Source organism: Lytechinus variegatus, chromosome 18 (genome assembly GCF_018143015.1).
Source record: "Lytechinus variegatus isolate NC3 chromosome 18, Lvar_3.0, whole genome shotgun sequence".
NCBI classification, from domain to species: domain Eukaryota; kingdom Metazoa; phylum Echinodermata; class Echinoidea; order Temnopleuroida; family Toxopneustidae; genus Lytechinus; species Lytechinus variegatus.
Window position 1 is genome coordinate 16,370,550 of NC_054757.1, and position 22,129 is coordinate 16,392,678.

General features: G+C 37.7%; 1 protein-coding gene across 2 annotated transcripts in view; it reads left to right on the forward strand.

Annotated features, from left to right (window-relative positions):
* The first annotated feature begins 366 nt into the window (after positions 1-366).
* LOC121431573 (nuclear factor NF-kappa-B p105 subunit-like) overlaps positions 367-22,129 on the forward strand; it is a 30,266-nt gene continuing 8,503 nt past the window's right edge. Inside the window, exons 1-12 of one of the 2 annotated variants that reach the window (XM_041629114.1) lie at positions 367-822; positions 7,505-7,769; positions 9,376-9,474; positions 15,621-15,769; positions 16,228-16,517; positions 16,939-17,138; positions 17,518-17,656; positions 18,345-18,470; positions 19,098-19,190; positions 19,420-19,737; positions 20,451-20,585; positions 21,817-21,967. In XM_041629114.1, coding sequence (XP_041485048.1) covers positions 7,551-7,769; positions 9,376-9,474; positions 15,621-15,769; positions 16,228-16,517; positions 16,939-17,138; positions 17,518-17,656; positions 18,345-18,470; positions 19,098-19,190; positions 19,420-19,737; positions 20,451-20,585; positions 21,817-21,967 — 1,919 coding nt within the window. In that variant the 5' untranslated portion in view covers positions 367-822; positions 7,505-7,550. The remainder of the gene's footprint in view (positions 823-7,504; positions 7,770-9,375; positions 9,475-15,620; positions 15,770-16,227; positions 16,518-16,938; positions 17,139-17,517; positions 17,657-18,344; positions 18,471-19,097; positions 19,191-19,419; positions 19,738-20,450; positions 20,586-21,816; positions 21,968-22,129) is intronic. The other variant, XM_041629115.1, reaches the window with a different exon arrangement.

Below are 22,129 nucleotides of genomic sequence, written 5' to 3' on the forward strand. Positions count from 1 at the left end.
GGGATACTTGAAGGGAGTTGACTGTTCAAAGATCACTCCCAAGGGCGGGGCGCCAGGATATTGATGGGGGAAGGAAAATAATAGTTTCTGTCATTGTACAGATCACGGTGACCGCAACTTTTTATATTATTCTTCCATCTTCCTTCTCTCTACTTCCTCCATTTTTCTCATATTCCATCTTTTTATCTTAAAAAAAATTACTGCTGTCTGCTCCCCCCCCCCTCTCCGCCAGCGATAATTCCAGCATCAAAGCTTGACCCCCCCGTGACTCGCCATTTAAAAATGATTTCCTCAACAATGCCCATTGCAGCTACCTTACCATAACTCTCATCATTTTTCTCGGTCCGTTATTTCAGCAAAGGTGGAAAGTCCCGATTTTCTCGACGCGTCTCATTAGGTCATTTCGTATGCTATTATTAGCGAACTTGCCTGCATGCCTGCGAGAAAAGGGAATTTTTAAGCTCCAAGATTACCAACTCAACTGACTCATCACTCATAAGCTTACACTTTGCAGTAATATACGGTAGTGACATTGGAGTACAAGCGATTTTTAAGGGATAATTACGAGAACAGTGCCGTGAATCTGGATTGGCCGGACGAGTGCCACGACGAATTTACCAACTCTCTCTAACTACGGACGGTACTGACATGACTTCTTTGGAGTGGAGAACAGTGCAGTAGAATTTTTTGCCAAGTTCTGCTTAAGCCGCGCTGTCGTCGAGCCTCTCACTCTCAGTCTCACTGTCACTGTGTCACTGTCAGTCTCTGAATCTGATATCTGTGACTTCTCTCTGGCTTTGCTTGAACTTTGAAGACAAGTTAGTGAGTAAAAATTGACAAAATCCGGGAAGGGGGTGCCACTGCCATTCTGAGCTGAATCACAATTCAGAACTTTATCACAATTCAGAACTTTATACCCCTTTCATAAACCCAATTAAAATGAATTAGGCGGCTATTAGCAGCATAATTTGGTCATAAAAATTGGAGGAGGACAAGAGTTATCCGCATTACTCTGATGCTGCTATTATCCGGTTAATAGCAGCATTGGGATAAGATTTTGAGTTTATGAACGCATTTCCAAATAATGCGGATAATTGCCATGGTGCGGTCACAAGGTCACCCTTTTCCAACACAACCGCATCGGAGGGGGCGTGTCCAGTTGTCATGGTGATTATCCGCCTTTTTCAGGACAGGCGCTCGTAAAAATAATGCGGCTTATTTTCGGAGTTTATGAACGCAATTTTTATTGAATTATCCGCATTACTCTTAGGCGGCTAATTGGAGGATAGGTTTATGAAAAGGGTATAAGATTCGGTCCACTGAATCAGTGAATGATGTTCTCTGGCTAAAACAGGTACCGGTAAATGGTAATAGTGAGTCAGAATTGTGACCGGTAAAACTAAAAAAGTGGGAGTGTACATGTACCTCAAGTGATGTTTGTGCAGGTTCCACTCCACCTCACTACCGCTACACTACGCTCCACCTACCCGAACATCAAGCCTGTGAACTCGCTCTGATGCTCCTAGTGACAACAAAGGTCATGAACTGATGAAGGTGGGAAAAATGCATATTTATTGTAAAAATCCAACACCGAAACGAGCTTAAAAAGAATAAGAAGCTTATTTTTTTAAAGCTCATTTCGGTGTAGCCTGTAGGATTTTTACAATAAATATGCATTTTTCCCACCTTTGTCACTTGGAGTTCACGCGATCACGGGCCGGGGGGGGGGGTACTCAGTATATAATGCATAGTGGGTATGTGCCGCAGAGGGGACCCCCATTTTTACACTCAAATTTCCGTTCCAAGGCATAGCATTTTTGACTTGTTGAGAAAAAGAACAAAGAACGCCGCTCCAAGGCATAGCATTTTCTTCTTATCGAGGAAAAAGAAGAGAGAAATCCGCTCCAAAGCTTCGCATATCTTTCGTTACGCCGCTCCGATCGCGTTGAATGAGCTGCAATTTTGGTGAAAAGCGGCCGCAGAGCTCCCCGGCGGAGGCCGCGCTAGCTGCATCATGCACGCATTACCGTTCCGTAGGGATGCATTCGCGCTCACACGCTGGCGATCCGTTCCAAGGACCCTCGTTTTCACAAACATTTGTCGTTCCGAAGCCCGTTCTGAGGACCCTCCTTTTTACAATAAGCCCGCTCCAAGGCCCCCGTTTTTTGTCTCACCCGCTGCACACCCCTACCACTTTTTTGGTCGAGTGCCCCCCCCCCCCCCCCCCCCCGGGATCACGGGCTTGATTGATGTTTGAGTGGGTGAAGCATAGTGTAGCGCTAGTGAAGTGGAGTGGAGCCTGCACAAAAAATCACTTGAGGTAGGGAAGGGGTAGATTTAGACAAATTCCAATAGACTCCAGTACCAGGCTAGCAGAAATGGTAGATGCGACCCCCCCCAAAAAAAAAGCATTGACAATGTCAATGATTTATGCGTGTGTGGTCAAACTGAAAAGTGAAAAAATAGGTTAACTTTAGAGTGAGACTGTGAGTGAGTCTCGAGTTTACTGGGGAGTATTGACTTGTCTTGATCTTCCTTGACCTTGGCTCTTCAGATAAGTTAGAGGTATAGATTTTAGAGATGCTTCTGCCATGCCCACGGATGTCATCAGAGAAACTAAATAAAAAATAAGGTGGGGGAGGGGATGCGTGTGGTGAAAAAAAAAAAATTCCTGTGCGATTGCCTGTGTATTTTGTAAAGTTCTGTAGATCTAGGCACTGTTTGGCGTATTTTCTCTTGTTCTTGAGGATAAATGCTTGATTTTTTGACACTCAGTTTTCGGCAATCCTGTGTTTTAGGGGTCTAAATTATTTTAGGTTGCTAACTTCAGGCAACAGCTCCTCGACCGAACAGTAGTTCAGTAGTGCGTACGTACGTGCCAGGTATGGTGGGCCGTTTATGCCATTATAGGACTACTAGTATACAGCTACATGCCTATGTAGGAGATATAAAGTTGTATTTACCAATGGGGCATCATGCAATATATAGGGGCGGGGGGGGGGGGTGGTATAGAAATAGAATAACGGTATACCTAAAGCCGTAGGGTTGTCACGTGACCCAGGACTAGTCATGGGGGGGTATGCAATGAAGAATGCCATGCAGCATGCCTTCATGCCTTGGTTAGGAGATTTTATTATTTGGGGCATAATACACTTATGGGTGAAGGATGAAGAGTATTATGTCAAACCAACGCCACGGTAATACTAGTAGGCCTAGATCTAGTCCTATAATAATGGCATTAACGGCCCGGCACATATATGCACTACTGAACTACCATTAACAACAATCGTGGAGCTGTTGCCTGAAGTTAGCAACCTAAAATAATTTAGACCCCTAAAGTACAGGATTGCCCAGTTTTCATTACAATTATTGATCACATACGGGATATCTAGTGATTCTAGTCTTGGTTCTTAAGACCAGTAAAGTATATTCTTTTAATCATTCATTCAAAATTGAGAAAAGAGATTTAGGAATTACTTTTTTCTTGCAGTTTTACTTTCCACCAATAGAAGTTTCAAGTTTTTTATCGCTCTGGTGAATACAAAAACATTGTAATATGATTCATTTTGAGTAGAGTGTATACATTTTGTCAAAATTTTTATCAAAACAAGGACTCTAATAAATGTTTCAATTGACCGTTAGATGGAATTGCATTTGTTTGCTTTGTTAAACCTCCCTGTAGAGCTAAGTTTTTTTTCTTGATTTTTCCAAATTATTTTATTCTGAAATTAAACATTACAGATTCTGATTGGAATGCAATTGTCTAGCCACATGTAGAACTATTATTTAGAGCTACATCCTAGATCTTTCTAGACTACTGTGTCTGTATGTCTGTTCATTGTTGTTATCAAAATTTTCATTTATTTATTTTTTAGATGATATTGCTATGCACTTATCATCTTTTTCTTCTCCCACATCTCACCTGATTCTTTTTCTTCTTTTCCCCCCTCTCTCCTCTTCCATCAGTTGCCTTTTGCTTATTTTTATTTTTTTTCTCATAATCTCCTTCATCTTCTCTTACTTTTATTTTTCTTTCCCTCTTCTGGCTTTTCCCTCTGTGTGTGTATCTAATCCCAGTCTACATGTATATTATCTTGAAGTGTATGCTACATGTTAATGAAGAGACATACATGAAAATGAAGTTCTTAAAATAGAATATTGTTGTTTGAGGAAAAATTGATGTGGCCCCAAATATTGCACTTGAATGAAACAAATTCATTCACAACCAATGAAGCTTGTGACCTGAAATGTTGATGTTCATTGAATAGAAAATGGATACACATGTACAGCAAGAAATCCAGAACATACATTTTTAATACAGCTGGTGCTTAATATGTACTGTATACTAAATCACCAGTTGGCATCATGAGCTATATGTATGTGCTTACTTGGATTTTTTTTTTTTTAAAGGTGGAGCTTATCAAAAACAATTGATAAGGTCACTGGGAATCGGTCAAAGGTCAACCAATTTATTATTTTGTTATAAATTTTTAAAATTTCATTTATATTTTTTTTTTTTTTGGGGGGGGGGTATTATACATGTAGGCCTACATCTTGGTTGTTTTCAAAGTCAGCACTGAATTTTGTATAAATGCAGGTGAGACTTTGCATACTGGTCAACTCCCTAGATAGAATTTCATGAAATTTTTGGAGGATAGACTTCTCAGATATGCAACCGTGAGAATCTAACCCCATAACTTCCAGGCAAGATACCCCGGCCAAAGGGAATTGTGCTTGTGCTTCATGTTTATGACATTCAAATTATGTTTTATCTTAAAATAAGTTTTAGGACCTGGAGCCATTTGCCACTAGCATTAAATACTGTCATTTCTTTGATGTTTCAAAGATACTGTATGGTAACTCAAGATGATAGTACATGTATGTGACATGTCACCTCCGAACCAACTATAAATTGCAAGAGAAGTCCTCGGGCGGTATTCTGAACATTGTCTTTTCTCCATATTTTATCTTTTCTCAGAGATATGACAAAATCAGTATTCTGGTGGATGTCATAACTTTTGTCACAAAAATTGTCATAAATTTTGTCTCATCTTTTTAGCGCTCACCAAAAATACGTGGCTTTAGATGGGCGTAATCCTTTTATACAAAAATGTGACAAAATTTATGACAGGGGGTAGCAGTCATAAATTTTGTCATATCTTTTAGTATCAAATATTCCGATACCCTGCCGGCTGAATGTCAAGCATATACCGGTAATGATATTATTTAGATTAAATTGTGGTATTAGTTTCACTCATCATCCATGACATTTTTTCGAATTATTTTTTCATGCTACAATTAGTTAGGCCAGGGCTATGTACTTATTAATTCCTCCCTTTTTTGTCTGTTTTCCTTCTTTTTCTACTTCTCCTCTAAAATCCTTCACAGCTCCCTGTCTCTCTTTCTAATTAAGCGCATCACTATTCGCGTAGTTGCGCGATGCCAGCAACAGAATTGGGGATACGCCCTACCTGTCATGGGGCCTTCCTATTGGCTAGAAGGGCTCCCACTGGGATCTAACGATGATATTGATGGATTGCTTCCGAAAAGATGGAACTGTGACAGATATGACAGAGAAAAGACAATGTTCAGAATACTGATTTGTGACAATCATGGCGGTGTCGCATCTCGGAGAGAAATGATAAAATTTATGACAAAAGTTATGACAGTGTTCCAGAATACCACCCCAAAAAAGTAATTCACCTTTTGATCTTATGATAAAGTAAACATGAGAAAATAAATATCTGAAAATACAATTTCTTATATCGACTGTCAAATTTTTAGTTTCAAAGTTAAATAGATGAAAACAAGATACAAGAGTTTGAACACCAAACACATTTATACATGTATCTCCTTATTCTATAAAGGTCTCAACCTCTCACTGAATTGTTTAGAACTACATTCTATGACAAACAAATTTGATGAGTATAACTAAGATTTATCATTCTAACTAATCTTAATTCTAAAGCTTAGGAAATTAACTGTTGATAACTTTAATACAATACATGTACATGTACATGTAGATGTATAATATTGGTTTGGGTTGGCCGGTCACATACATATTTTATTTCTTCTCCATACATGTAAATAGCTTTCTATAAAAACCCATTGTTATTCCATGTTGTACTTTTGTGTCAGTTAAGTGTTAGAATAGGTTATAGTGAACATTAAACAATATTTGAACTTTTAAAAATTTAATTTCATTCAAGAAAAAAAAAATTGAAATAGATACTGTGTTTTAGTCCTGCTGACCTCGTCTTAATGACTCCTCAGCATCTGCTACCATTTCTAAAATCACTGCAACCCAGTGTTCTTCCTGACAAACGTAAAAAATAATTTCCTGATTATGAAGATCATTGGCCTAGGGTCGTTGAAATCTAATACAAGTACATGTACATGTAGCACTCTATACAAGGGAAGGGAGCTTTGAAATCTGTCTGTATATACTGGCCTACATCTACAAGTGGAATATTTCTGGTATCCAATGACATAAAAAGCCATATAATTATAATTAAAAATTACTGGTATTTCTATTTATATGCCCAAAATTGACTGACCGAATATCACACTCCATTTAATAGGACGGTTTCCCCACTTCATCAAACATTTTGATCATAGAAAAGTGGCTTAATGTAGCTTATTGTACATTATCATTGCACATTGCATGATTGCATTCTGCATTGCATGTATTGACTACATTTTGCACATTTGTGGAGACCATACAATATTGTACCATATTGAAGAGCATATTTTACATGAGACTATATTTAACAGATTTTGGTGCTTGTGCTGTACGCATCCATAGGCAAATTATGCAGACCAAAGTTTTTAATGCATTGTTTCATGTATTAAAACAACCATTAGAAAATGTAGCCTATTTCTCATCGTGTTCCTTTAACGTTCAGTGCATGTACAGTACATGAATAATCTGACTCTGAATTTAATCGGTTTCAATTCCATGTCTGTCAATAACTTATTCGCTAAAGTACCGTTGCTTTAATTAGGTTATTAGGATAGTCCATTAATTTGATAGGATTGTTGAGTTTAAAAAATATAGACATCTTGCAAGCACTTCCAAGAATATTCTCTAGCTACTTTCAATTAACGTGCTTGCTCACCTATCATACTGTGTGTGGAGTAAGTATTTTCTAATTTTAGACACTCTCTTCAATGCATCAAACTCATGCACACATTGTCACTCTACATCGCACATGGATGCAGAACATTGCTAGTTTCCATGTTAAGAAAGATTGTACGTCATATGCATAAGCCTACATGTTTAATTCATTTGTGCTGTACATGTAGCACATGGTCTGGGCATATAATCCACATTAAGGGCATGCATTGTATTAGGCAGCAATGCTCTTGGATTCAATTTCAGCACTTTTTTCAATAACTTATCCTGGCTGGCAAAGTTCTGAGTATGTATTGCACATGCATGCTATACACGGTACTGGTTAATATGTTCATATATCTCTGTTCTATTTCTGTTCTCTGTTACCAGTATCTGATACCATTATAAAGTCGGAGTGCACCGTTCGCGTACAGACATGGCGGCGATGGCGGAGGAGAAGTCTGACTCGATGCAGTCCGTCGAGATCCCGCCGGACATGTTCAACCAACTGCTCAACCAGAACGGTCAGGTGGGCATACCCATCGGAGGCGACGGGGAATTTGACGGCAACGATCTGATGCAGCTCCCAGTCATGAGGGGTTTACAAGAGGAGGAATCCAGGCCACATCTGAAAATACTTGAACAACCCAGACAGGTGGGTGATGAAAGCTCTTTTTAAGTTTTCAAATTATAAATATAATCTAAAATTTACTTATTATATTTTACTTATTTATTTATTTAAAAACATGATACAGTGTATGTGATACATTGCAATCAACAGATCAATGAATAATCAGAGGGGAAGATATTACATTAAAAAAGATGAAACATAAAATACAACTTAATAAATGCATACAGCTGACAACATAATAACATTAACTGAAGAGAGTGTAGGAAAGTACCAAAAGCTAAAGCCTTGCTGATGCTACAATACTTATTAGCTCCTTTGAATATAAAATGCAAGGGAAGATGTATGTATATTCAAGAAATGATTAGTTTCTTAAGGTAGCATGAGAGGGTCAGTTTTGAATTTCAATATGGGCATGGGACAATGGGGCAGAGGATCATCCTTAGTTCATGGGGGGGGGGGGTCTATTGTTGCCTCCCCCCTCCAACACGAAAAGACAATTTTCTGCTCCACCACCCATGACTGTGGGTATAATAAAAGTAGATATTACCGGTATTCACAAATTCACAAAAAACACCCCCTTTTTAAAGAATTTTCCGGGTGAAAAGTAAAATACACCCCTTTTTTTTCCAATCCCCTGGCCGGACTTGTCCCGCGAAAAAGTACCCCTTTCCCGGACATTTTAGGAACACCGCATGCGTTTCCTCTGAACCCGGAGTGGGGGCAGTGGGGGGGGGGGCAATAATGAAGAAAAGGGATAATGAAAGTAATGAGAGAAGAGAGGACTGGAAGAGGTCAAGAGGATGAGAAAAGGGAAGCAATAGTGTAGATAATCAAAAGAAAAGGGAAAGTGAAAGGCGGGAAGAGAATAAGAGGGAACATTCAGAATAGAAACTCATAACTCATAATTGATTTACTCATAATGAAATTAATGAACATGATAGCATTCCATACGATGGTCACTGTACGCAGGGGCAGTTCTTTGCACGTATACTATTCTTTAACGACACATAGACACGATAATTAGCAGATTTGTTATTTTCCCACTTCATTTCCGACAGCGCAATTTATAAAAAGGAAGAAGGAAATTAACAGTTTATGATTTTACTTCATGTAGACTATCTATCAAATTACTATAGATCATACTTTCTAATGGTTGGTATTCAAATGATTTAATAAATCTAATTATCTAAATAGGGGTTTGATTATTAAAGATTTTCCAAATGTTAATGTTGTATACATTATAGAGTATTATTCAGTACGGCCTCTGCCTGCTCTGTAAATACTGCAGGCATGTTTGTGGATATTGTACATGTAGATGTACACATACATTTACGAAAATTGGCTTCCTCCCCCGCCCCCCCCCCTCCCCCCCCCATTGGGAAAAATTGACCCAGGCTCAGGGGCTATTTCCCCCGTGTCTGCCCAAAAGAGCCTTGGAAAATTGCCATTTACTGCAATGTTAAAGCTTCCATCATATTGCAGATGAGCCAGTAGGTTGTGAAAAGGTGCCCCCCCCCCTCGGTTAAAACAGCACTCCTCCTTTGTGTACACGTAGGAAACATAAATTTGAACTATTGCACACATTTTTTGGGGGTCAGTTTTACAAATGTGTTTTTATTTTTTTTTACAGCGAGGATTTCGATTTCGATATGGCTGTGAAGGTCCGTCTCATGGTGGTCTACCAGGTCATAACAGCCAGCGAGGAAAAAGATCTTTCCCTTCCGTTGAGGTAAAGTGTTGTTTAATCAATCTTAAATTTCAGGGCCATGTTGGATAAAACTTGTTTAATCAATGGCAAGATGTACTGTAATAATACTGAAATCGAGCCATTTATTATAGAGGTGCAATGCTAGAACAGTTGGTGAGGAAAAAAGATCTTTCCCTTCTGTTGAGGTACATACATTGTACCTGTATCCTGGTTGTTTAATCGATCTTGAATATTTTGGCCTTGCTGTGTAAAACTTGTTTAAAGCAAGATATATTGTTTTAAGTGAATGGAATCATTTCAAAATTGTTGTCAAGATTTTGTACAGCACATTTTACACATTTTTAATTTCAGGGCAATGTTGTGTAAAAGTTGTTTAATCAATATTGGCAAGATATTACAAAGCTACTGAATTCATGCCATTTAACACAGGGGTGCCAGTCTTCAGGCCCCAACAGCTTCCCCTTTCAAGCATTTTAGACTTGATATTTATTGTATGTACAGCACATACATGTACAGTGTATACACTGTAAAACTCTTGAAATTCAGTGTAATGTTGGGTGAAAATCGTTTTAGGATGGGGAGTTGGGTGTCTGGACACTTAACAGAAATGAAGCCTTGTTTTTTTTTTAACCAAGGAATAAGCCAAAAATATATGTTGGATAATTCTTTATTATCACCATCAATATTTGTACTTTATATTTTCTTACATTTTGTGCTAAAAAACAAACTTTTCAAAATTGAGAGTAAAAAGTCATGTGTCCCGAAACGCAACCACTGGGTATAACAATCAATGGCAATACAGGAAAGAAAAGTTGCTGAAAATTCACCGTTTTGTTGTGAAGATTCCCGGAATCAGGCCCTAAAAATATCCCATTTGAAGCTTTTCAGACTTTTTAATGTACATTGTAAAGATAGCTCTTGCTTCTTTCTAGATAGTCTCGGTGATTAACCCTATCTAGGCCGGGGGGGGGGGGGGGGCCTCGGAGACCCCCCTCAACGAATCGTGCAATATTTTCGCTGTGCAAATTTTTTTGACCGTGCCGCTCACTGACTTTTTACTTTCAAGTCTTGTGCAACTTTTGAGACCAATCTCGCGTCGCCCGGGTAGGCGGTTCCAAAATCACGCAACATTATGTACATGTAAGTGCATGTCAGACAAAAAATGGCTCAAAAACGTGATTTTGTGTACAAAGTCAATGCAAATTGTGTTTTCAACCAAAATTCATAAATGTATGATTTTTTATTTTTTCTGGTCTAAATGAATTTATTTTATGCTTTTTATGATCTCAGAAGAGTCCCCAACAAATATCATTGAAAAAAACAATGAAAACGCAAAGGTCAAAAAAACATAGAAATACGTAAGAAATTGCAAAAAACAATATAATACATAAGAAAATGATTTGATCTTGCAATTTTGTTCATGTACACTTGCTGAGAGCACCACAAAGAGTTCCTATACCAAATATGAGTACATTTGGAGCTTTATTTAGGGAGTTAGAGGAAAAAGTATGATTTCGCATACTAATTATGCATAAATTAGCATAATCACATAACGATTCATATGAAATAAATTACTATACAATTGTGTAGATGATGTCCCAGGCAACCTGGGTGCCAATTTTCGGCGCGGTCGCGCGGTCGACGGCCGAAATCTCAAGGGGCCCCCCCGGCCATATAAACTCCAAAAATACCCCGGCCTAGATAGGGTTAAAACTGATGTGACATTGCCGAACTCAGCTTCATCATCATCATAAAATAGCTAGCAGAACAAGTTAAATTATGCAAGAACAGGAAAAATGAGAACTCTATTTATGGTATTTGTTTATTAAACTGTCTCATTCCTTTTCATGTCCATGAAGGAATCTTGAGTATCATTTCCTCAACAAAATATTACTTCTCAATTCCCTAATATAGTATAGGGATTATTATGTTGAGAAAAAATTGATATTTTTTTAAAGGCAAGTATTCATAACACCATTAAAAAGTATTAATAGTTAACACTATACAGTACACATGTGATACAGTGTATTCTTTATATTTGTGCATAATAAAATATATATGGAGCCGATAAACAGAAACTACAAGTAGGCCTATCTAACTTATATGGATTCTTATATGGATGGACAGCATATTGGAGTTCATTTTCTTGGTTGCATTTCATTGTGTTTATCAGCAGATCCCTCTTATAATGTATGAAAAATGAAACTGATTTTATTGTACTGCATTTTATTCATTCTTTGTTGATTAAAAAAAAACTGACTTGAGTTGTCCCAGTTTGCAATGGTTTCGAAAGAATATCTTCCAAATCAAGGTTATTTGTTTCCATATCCTCATAGAATGACATGTACATGTAGGCCTAGTATTGTGATTTGTGAAGCTGAAATCAGAGTGACACGACATTTGATCCTGCAACATTTGCACTGGTCATAATCATCATAATATCTCAGAGGGCATGCGGTTAGAGTTAGGATTGTATTAGAGCAGGGAATGATTTTCCTGGTATCGCATCCCAATTTGCTCCACATTTTTCAAAGACTGCTATGCAAAAAGTCTTTCGTATAGCATATTTTTGCATAGGACTGTACATTACTTAGTTGAGAGCTTTTCTCTTGTGACCAAAAATGCTATTCAAATTGGTAAAGCAAAATTATTCCGCTGTAGAGTTTTTGGTTCAGAATAATGTGAAGATAAGGATCAGGGTTTATTTGGTGTTGGAGGTTAGATTTTTATAAAAATTTGGCTTTATTTGTACGTGCAGATCTTCCATCAAAGCAAATGTCTTGGAACCAAAATGAGAGTACTCTGTATGAAGCTGAAAATCGCTAACACAGATAAACCTTCATGGGCGATTGCAGATCTGCCAACCAGTACGTTTTAGGCGTATTTAGTATGTTTTTGAAACCAAAATACAGCAACACGTTTTTTGTATAAAAAATATGTAAAAAAAAATCCTTTTTTTTTACAAAATCAAAATTTATTGAGAAAAAACATCTCTGTATGTCTCTAGTTCATAAAACGTACGCAAATATGCTTATTAGATCAATGTAATTTTAGGTAACTTGATTTTTTTTTCAATCAATTTGTTAAAACCAGGGTGAGATATACACATGTTTCAATGTTTTCTATTTTTCATCTGCAAGAGCAGTGTGCATTTTAGCTTGCATGCAGCTTGAGCGCCGCGATGAGCGTGTGGGCCAAGCATTTTATTATGAAATACACTTTTTTGGGAAAATTACAGTTTTTTTATCACAGAATACATTTTTTCATTCCCAGAGGTTGGTAGGTCTGCAAGTGTACTTTTAAGTATTGTTGCTTGGAAGAAGGCTCATCCAATGGCAGAATCATAATCAGTCGAATTGAAAAGATCCCTGTTAAAGCAGATACGAACTAAAAGCGCCATCTCGAGTCCTCAACCACTCATACCTGTCCAGTTTCATGACCCGTAATGCTAGTGTAGTCTTGTATATAGACCTACTTGAATGATTATATGCTAATTAACTACTTAATACATTCATACCACAATATTACCAAGTAGCAAAACAATTACCTTTTTCTCAAAACATTTTAGTTTCTCTATATCTACAAATACAATTGTAGGTCAATTTACTCTCTGTCTGAAAACGTATATTTTAAGACTACATGTATGTATTTATAATCAATGAGAGACCACACATAGTTCACTCCCCCTCACTGATGCTGTATACAGTGCATGGGTCATTTTGCTCCTATCCAGTTTAAGTCATCATGATGATGTACAGTACAATAATGGTACTCAAAAGAGTTTAGTCAATAGTTACATGTACAGTATATAGACATACATGTACATTTTTGATGTACATGGTAGCTATCAACAGTAATTTGCAGTAAAAACTATTTCTATGCCATTTCCTGATGGAGAGTTGACAGTATTGCTTGCATTTCTTTGAAAATCTGAATGAAGCTCCAAGATCAAAGTTCACGTTTGTTTTGAAGGACCACTACTGTCCACTTCAAATGTATGATTTCAAAACGTATGGGCATGTCTGTGTAAACGGGTGCATTTACCTGGCAAGGCTTACATGTACATTAGGGTGTATTGTAAAGGAAAAAAGTCCCTTAAATATAAAAAAAGAGAAAAATTGTATGTAAATCATATTAATCGTAGAATCGCCAAATATTTTTTTTTTCGCACCGAGTATACAGGTTGCTTTTTTACATAATTTTCTTTTGTTGTTGCTGCCTGTAAAGTTCATTGTTCAATATACATGTACATACAGACCTGCTAACCAGTACGTTTTAGGCATTTTTAATACGTTTTTAGTATGTTTTTTTTTACAAAATCAAAATTTATTGAGAAAAAACATCTCTATACATGTATCTCTCTATTTCATAAAACGTACAAAAATATGGTTATTAGATCGATGTAATTTCAGGTAACTTGTTTTTTCAATCATTTTGTTATTAAGACCAGGGTGAGATATGTTTCAGTGTTTTTTTTTCATCTGCATGAGCAGTGCACATTTTAGCTTGCATGCAGCGTGAGCGCCGCGATGAGCGTGTGCGCCAAACATTTTATTATGAAATACACTTTTTTGGAGGAAAATACAGTTTTTTTTATCACAGAATACAGTTTTTCATTCCCAGAGGTTGGCATATCTGGTACATACTGTTATTTTGATAAATAACTTTTTAAAGCTCAAATGATGTGACAGCAACAGAGCTACATTATTAAAAAACACTTTTTTTATATGTACACTTTTTTATAAACTTTTGTTTACCCCAGAAACACTTGACATATGTGGTGAAATTTTCATAGTGGTAGAAACATACAGTACATTAACAGTTTACATTTATTTCTTTATTTATTGGTGTATACATGCATATATACCCATAAAAATATACATGTACATGCACATGTCCATACAGTACCATATTATAGATTCTTAGTACACTTTAGATGTAGTTGATGTTCTATATTAAGCATTTGTGGGAGCGTATCAAGTGTTGGTTTCATATTCATGACATCATTCGTTGCTAAGAGGTTTCATTCTGTAATAATGACATGTAGTGTGTAATATGTATATATGTGTACAATAGATGTGTACATGTAGATCTTGTACATTTTAATATGTAGAGTGCATTGTACATCTTATGTGACTTGTATATTACTTTTGAATGCATTTTGGCCTTCCGAAAATGATTGTTAAAAACAAATGAATATGTTCTTTAGTCACTATTTTTTGTTAACTTGCAATTTATTTTTGAGGGACAAAAATTGGAATCATTGAAAGTTACAAATCACAACTTTAGACCAGAATTTGAATTAAAACAGTAAAACAGAGTTAAAAACTATGGGCATGAAATCTGTACTTTTAAAGCACTCACTTTATGATAAACATTTCATATAATACCCATAACTAATTTTAATACATTACATCTCATTTTTGTCTCGCACTGCATACATTGTACATTGTAGCAGAGCGAGAATATGTAGGCGCCACTTTTCCGATGACGGCGGTGGCGGCATAATCAACATTGAAATTTTAACTAAGGTTAAGCTTTTTAAATGTCGTCATTAAAGATGACATAAAAGTATGTGGACCTAGTTCTTGAAAATTGAACAAAAGGGTAATCAAGTATTACTGAAAATTCTGGTCAAATTCAAGATCAAAGGTCACTTTAGGGTCAATGAACTTTGGGGGTATTTGTAGCATTTTCATCATACCTTAAAAAGTTTATGGATCGACACACTGTAGACCATGAAACATAGGCATAAGAGCAACCATGTATCCCTGAATATCCTGTATGCATTTCAGGTCATATGAACAAGATCAAAGGTCATTTACAAAATGTATAAAGATCAATGAATTTTGGCCTTGTTGAGGGTATTTGTTGAATTGGCATAAAGTTTATGGATCTAGTTCATGAAACATAGACAAAAGGGTAAACTATTATGAATGATTGTTTTGCAAACATCTGAATAGGTCACATGATCATGGTCAAAGGTCATGTTGGGTCACTGGACATAGTAATTTGTTATATGAATGTTTCTTTATATGTGGATAATTATTCAATAGCTGTTTTCAAAGTCAGCACTGCTGATATCGAATTGCGTAATGCAGGCGAGACTGTCAGAGACATTCCACTTACAATTTTTATTCTTTCTATCTTAATCCTTCTCATTCCAGATTTGTAATTACAAAGGACCCGCCCGTATAGTTGTTTCCCTGGTAACCAATGAAGATACACCCCGCCCCCATGCACATTCTCTGGTTGGCAAGCACTGTAAGGACGGGCTATGCACAGTGCAAGTAGGGCCCAAGGATATGACAGCAAGGTAATATCTACTGCTTATTAATATTCAGGGAAGATTTCAAAAATTTTCAAAAAAAAATTCTGTCTTTGATGTAACGTCAAACAATCATGTATTTCCCTTCCAGATTTTTCATGCATTTTTGTCTACATTCATGTTTTTAAATTTTTTGGAATGTAAAATGATGAAATTTCAAATAATCTAGACCCTCTTTTTCCCAAGAATAGGGATCATTGGGACAGGAATCAATAGGGATTGTGGTGTAACAAAGTAACATGGTTATGATACTTTTTCTCATTGAAATATTAACAGGTTGTTTAATTTATGTACATAACTTACAACAGTGATGAACAGAAACATTAAATAATTTTGTATTTTTTCAAAACAATTAGAATTAGAGACAACTGCCTGACAGACGACTAAGAAGTTTGGTGCAGTTTATTCCAGTCTGATAATTTTTGTTTGTTTTTCTGCTTACATAGCTTCCCGAACTTGGGCATCCTTCACGTGACGCGCAAGGACGTAGTCCCTACCCTCAAAACCCGGATCCTTGCCCAGCATCGGCTCTACAAAGACCTCATCAACATCTCCCAAGGAGAGAATCGCTGGATGGAGCCGTCGGACTCGGAGATTGAGAAGAAAGCCAAGGAGATGGCTAAAGACATGGACCTTAGCGTTGTCCGTCTCTGCTTTCAGACATACCTTCCGGACAGCAAGGGCCACTTCACCCAGCCTCTTGACCCGGTCATTTCGGTGCCAGTCTTTGATAGCAGTAAGAATCCTTTTCATATTTCTCAATTCTGTATCCCTCTCTCCACCGTTCTTGTGTTGTTGCCAGAGGCAGGATGTTTTTGGATCATTTATCTGTCCCTTCAGTTTTTGTTACAATAATTTTGGTGGCAGTCTTTGACAGGTCAATTATAGGAATCATTATAAACTTTGTACCTGAAAGTGGCTCACTGCCGCCATGACTAAAGAACCGTTGACAAACCAACTTTTTTCATATATTCCATCACTTTCAGAATAGTGTTCCTAATCAATCTCCATACATCCCTACTTGGACAAATGGAAGGAAGTATTAAACAAAAGTCTTATTTCCTATAAAAGAGCATAAATTTGTCTGATTGACATAGACACTACCAATGCATAAGCTTCATATTTTGTGAATTTCTTTGTGTCCCTGTCCATCTCAGAGGCACCCAACGCAACGACCCTCAAGATCTGTCGCATGGACAAGAGCGCAGGTTGCTGTACAGGGGGAGAGGAGGTCTATCTGCTCTGCGATAAAGTACAGAAGGAAGATATCCAGGTGAAGTTCTTTGAGATCTCGCCGGACGGACAGATGGTCTGGCAGAGTTTGGCCGAGTTTGGTCCAACCGATGTTCACAGACAGGTATGTGATGAGGTTGTGGTTGTTTTTCTCTTTTCCAATCTTCAGCATCATTTTCATGATAGATGATCTCACCGTCATCATCATCATTATTATCATCATCATTATCAATATCATCGACATCCCAATCACTATCATTGTCTTCATCAGCCATTTTCTTTGTCATCGTATTCATCCTCATTGCATCATCCTCATCTTCATCCTCACCATCTTCATTATCACCATCATCATCAAGTAATTTGTTTCTTTTCTATATCTATGTAATTGTATTTCAGACAAAAGCATATTAAGATATTAAAGCCTTTTTACATTGTATGTGCTTTTTCATAACTTTTGATTTTTTTTTCAATATTCTATGTTTTTTCCCCATTTCTCCTTGCAGTATGCAATTGTATTTAAGACACCAGCCTATAAAGATATAAACATCGATAAGCCAGTGTATGTCCACGTCCAGCTGAAGAGGAGGTCGGATAATGAGACCAGCGATCCCAAACCATTCACCTTCCATCCTCAGGTTCCAGGTAAATGCTGCATCATATTTCAACCAGTTCCAACTGGCTGCCACGGGTTACAACTGGTTTCAACCAGTTAATGATAATCCCCAAACTGTTATGCTTTGAAAAATGAAAATTTTAAATATTTTTTAGTGATTTTACATGAAATTTCTTTTGGTGAGGATCCCAATCAAAATCAAATACCAAGCTAATTTGTCGCAAATTAGTTATAGCAGGTTGGAATATCCTTAATTAGGGTTCCCAGTCCATCAGGGAAATCAGGGAAAATTATTTTACTTTTTTTCCAGTCAGCAAAAACTCAGGGAATTTGATAAAAAATACCTCAAATCAGGGAAAAATCAGGAAATTTGATCAGCCCTAAAGTTGAAAGCACGGTAGTCAGTCAGACTCTGTTATATTTTGTTGCATATCAAAACAACATCCATTGAATGACTGGTTATGGTGGTACTAATTAGTTTTGCATTATTGTGCTTATACTGCAAATACATGTAATTCACTGCAACAACTTTATAGAAAACATGCGAAACTGGGAATGGGTTTAAATAATTATCAGGGAATTCTTAAACTTCATCAGGGAAAAATCAGTGAATTCTGTTTTCTTGAAAAGCTGGGAACCTTGTTAATAGTGCATATGACTGATCTTTGAAAATAACAAAAAATTCAAGGTGAGACTGAATTTGTTCCTTGATTACAGATCGAGAAGGGATCCTTCGGAAGCGGAAGAAGCACTTGGCACACTTCAATGAATACAGCAGTTCGTACAACCAAGGTGGTTTAGGAGGAAACAGTAGCATGGGAGGAGCAGGAGCAGGAGGATCAAGTGAGTGGTATTCCTTTCAAGGGATTGTTTACTGGGAAATTCATTTGGGATCTAAAAATATTTTATCTCTTGCAGCTTATGTTGTAATCATTGCAAACCTTTTGGTCAGCCAGGAACCTGAGATTTCAGGCAAATCGGTTGCTTAATTGCTGGGGAGGAGCCGGGTGTAGTGGTTCTGACTCTTGCCTTGTAAACAGAGGGTTGTGTGTTCGAATATCACAATGGTCTGGCGTCTTTTGGAAAGGTGTTAATCCACACTTTGCCACTCTCGACTCAGGTGCTAAATGGGTACCCAGTAGGATGTGTAAGTTATTGTAGCTTGTCCAGTACTGTGTGCGCTTCACCGGCGACTGACTGGAATACTCCCCAGGAAGTGGAGGATGTGCACTCATTGTGTGGGAGAATGACTGATTGAATCTGATGACCTCAGTAATAATGTCTGTAAAGCGCTTAGAAATGTCGTTCCGATGTATTAAGCGCTATATAAAAGCGGATTATTATATTATTATTATTATTGGGCAATTCCATGAAATATGAAATAGATTTGTTTTGTTCCAGGCATGGATCTACCCTTAGCTCGTTTTCATTCTGTATTTATTTGATCTCACTCTTTATTCATCTTTTCAGCATCATTCCCGTTTAACAACCCTAATATGGGGTATGGTGGGTCCAACTATCAATTCAACCAGACCAACACTTCCAGTTCACAGCCACAATCAGGTGAGGACATTTTTCCATTTATTTTTTTCCATTGGAAATATACTATGCACAGTTAATAAATGGAAATACCAAGCTGTATGCAGCAAGTCAGAATCCAATCCAATGACTCACCTCTTTGCTTTCAGCTTATTCAGGATTGCATTTCCTCCGTTTCCGACTATACTGTAATGCAGCGAGTCAAAGGCTTGTTTTCATCTGATTTTTATGAAATGTTCATGTTCACTCACAGGGGCGCAACAAATCCCCAGCCACCAGTCGGGGGTTGTCGCTAATGGCAACTCTTCTCAGCAGATGGTATACACAACTTCAACAGGCTCACAGAACCACCAGCCCTTGCCTAGCATAGCAACACTGAGGAAACCCCAAGTGACACAACAGCAACAGTTTCAGGTGCAGCAACACCGGCAACAAATACAGCAGCAGCAGCCAGCTAGCATGCCAGTTCAGATGGATTTCCAGATGCCACCGATGCAAGGTGCTATGGCAGGCCAGTCCAGTGGAGAGCATGTTAAGATGGAGGGAGAGAACAATTACTGTATGGGCTCAGGTGAGTCATCGGTCTCGGCACCACTTAACCCCAGTCCTAACAACGTTTTTTCAATCTAGTTATATGATTTAACCCCAGTTTTATCACGATCAAACACAGTTTTGGTAACAATCTAAACCGAGTTTGAACAGATTCCAATAAAATGACCACCCAAGTGTTTGTATATTTCTGAATATAAAATATGTGCTGAATGATTCTGGTAGAGAATGTGTAATTACTTTTAAATGGACAGCATGATCCTGGCATTCCAGTCGGTTGTCTCTCCTTTTTTCAAGATCAGTAAAAATACACTTTACCATATGAGCCTAATCTGTGTTGGTGATCATCAGTCATTTTCAGCTTAGATTTCATGATTTCACAGAGTTAAGTTTATGTATGAAATGAACAAGGTCTAAATCTATAATGGTACATTGACCATTAACCTTGATTTTAAGAACTTTCTCATGAAACCATTGGGTAGGCAACTCAACAAGCCATCTGACTTTTTTGGCATTTCCCTAATTCCTTTATTATGCTTATGCTATCATTTGTATCATAAACCATGAATATAGAGAAATGTAAGCATTGCCTTTCTATTGTGTGTGGATTCATGTTAAAATGTTGAGTTTTTTGTATGGAATTGTTAATAACTGAACTGAACTGAGCAACCACAAGTACGTAACATTAATAGCTGCATGCGTATTAATGTGGGATTATTGAATTCAATTATTCAGATGCTTTTGAGCTTGATCCCAACATTGTACATGATTGCGGTTCACCACCAGAGCTCAAGGATACCACTGTCTTGGACCTCATCCCAAAGGGTATATCAAGGCCCAAGGACACAGAGGAGAAAAACGTCCAAACTGGTGAGAATATTTGTTTCAGATTTCCTTTCAGCGATAAGTTTTATTTTTATGGTCAGAAGTTCCATGGTACTTTGATTTTTTTTGTGGGGGGGTTACCCTCTGCCACATGCCCCCCCTGTTGTTCATAAGTTAGAGCGGCTTTGAGAATGACTGGTAAACCTTCCATATGGGCTGCCGTCGAACAACTTGGTGTATACCATTTACCACAAGAAAGGATCACCAGTCGTTCTCAAAGTAACTCTTAACCTTTGAACAGCTTCATGACACACCCATCTGGTCAGAATGTCCTAGTCGGGATGAAAATCTGTTATTCCATAAAATAATCAACTTCTAACACCTGTTTTTTCTCAATGTCTTCCTTATTCTATGAAATGCACTAGCCATAACAGTAAAGGCCTTGTCACATCGTCCTGTGCAAGCCCTGCGGAATGAGTTGCGAGCGATCACCCGCAACAAAGTTTTGAGCATGCTCAAAAATTTTCTGAGCGCAAATCAGGCTTGCGGGCAACTGCGTGCGAGAAACGTGTGAGAAACTGTCAATGCGGGATGCCTGCGGGCAACCCTGGGGTAGCAAAAATAGTCACCCGCAAGGCTTGCATGGAACAATATGACAGAGCCTTAAGAGAGCATCGCAACTTTTCTTACGGACCAGAAAACGGAGACCAATAATTTCCAGGAGGTTTAATAATAATAATGATAATAGTTATAATTGGCATTTGTATAGCGCTTTATCAATCTACGACTGTTCAAAGTGCTTCACAATTATTATTACCCGGTCACTGGATTCATAGCATTTCAAGCAGCTTGTTAGGCACACACTTGCTAAACCAACCACAATGACGGTTGTTTCCAACCGGTACCCAATTAGCACCTGGGTGAGAGTGGCAACGTATGAATTGACGCCTTGCCAAAGGGCGTGAGGCCATGGTGGGATTCGAACACACGACCCTCTGATTACAAGGCGGGAGTCAGAACCACTACACCACAGCGCTTCCAGATGATAAATAGGTTTGGCATACATCTTCACACATGTACTTTATGGAATTGGCAATATTGTTATAATTTCAACATATCTATTTTCCTCTTCTATCGGTGTATTTGATGTCTAATCATAGACTTTGCTGGTATTCTTTGACCTTGATATAGATCAAGGTTTTATGCTGACTCAGTCCTCCTTGGCCACTTCTATGTGATTATATCATTGTAATGAAAATGCCTTTTATCATTTCAGATGACATCACAATTGACAGTGATTCAATGGCGTGGCATGTTGCCCAGGTAACGGCCAATGCTCTTCATGACTATGCAGCGACAGGTGACATCAAAACGATCCTCACTGTACAGAGACATCTTATTGCGGTCGAGGATGATAATGGCGACACGTGAGTAAAGAATTGACTAAATATAGTCTTTCTGAATATTCTGTGAGATACTGTGTTACCCTGATAGGTCTCGTTTACAAGTACTGTTTAATCAAATCATACATCTTGTCTGGATAAAGAGATGAATGTATTACTAATAGTTCCATGTTTTATGTATTTTTT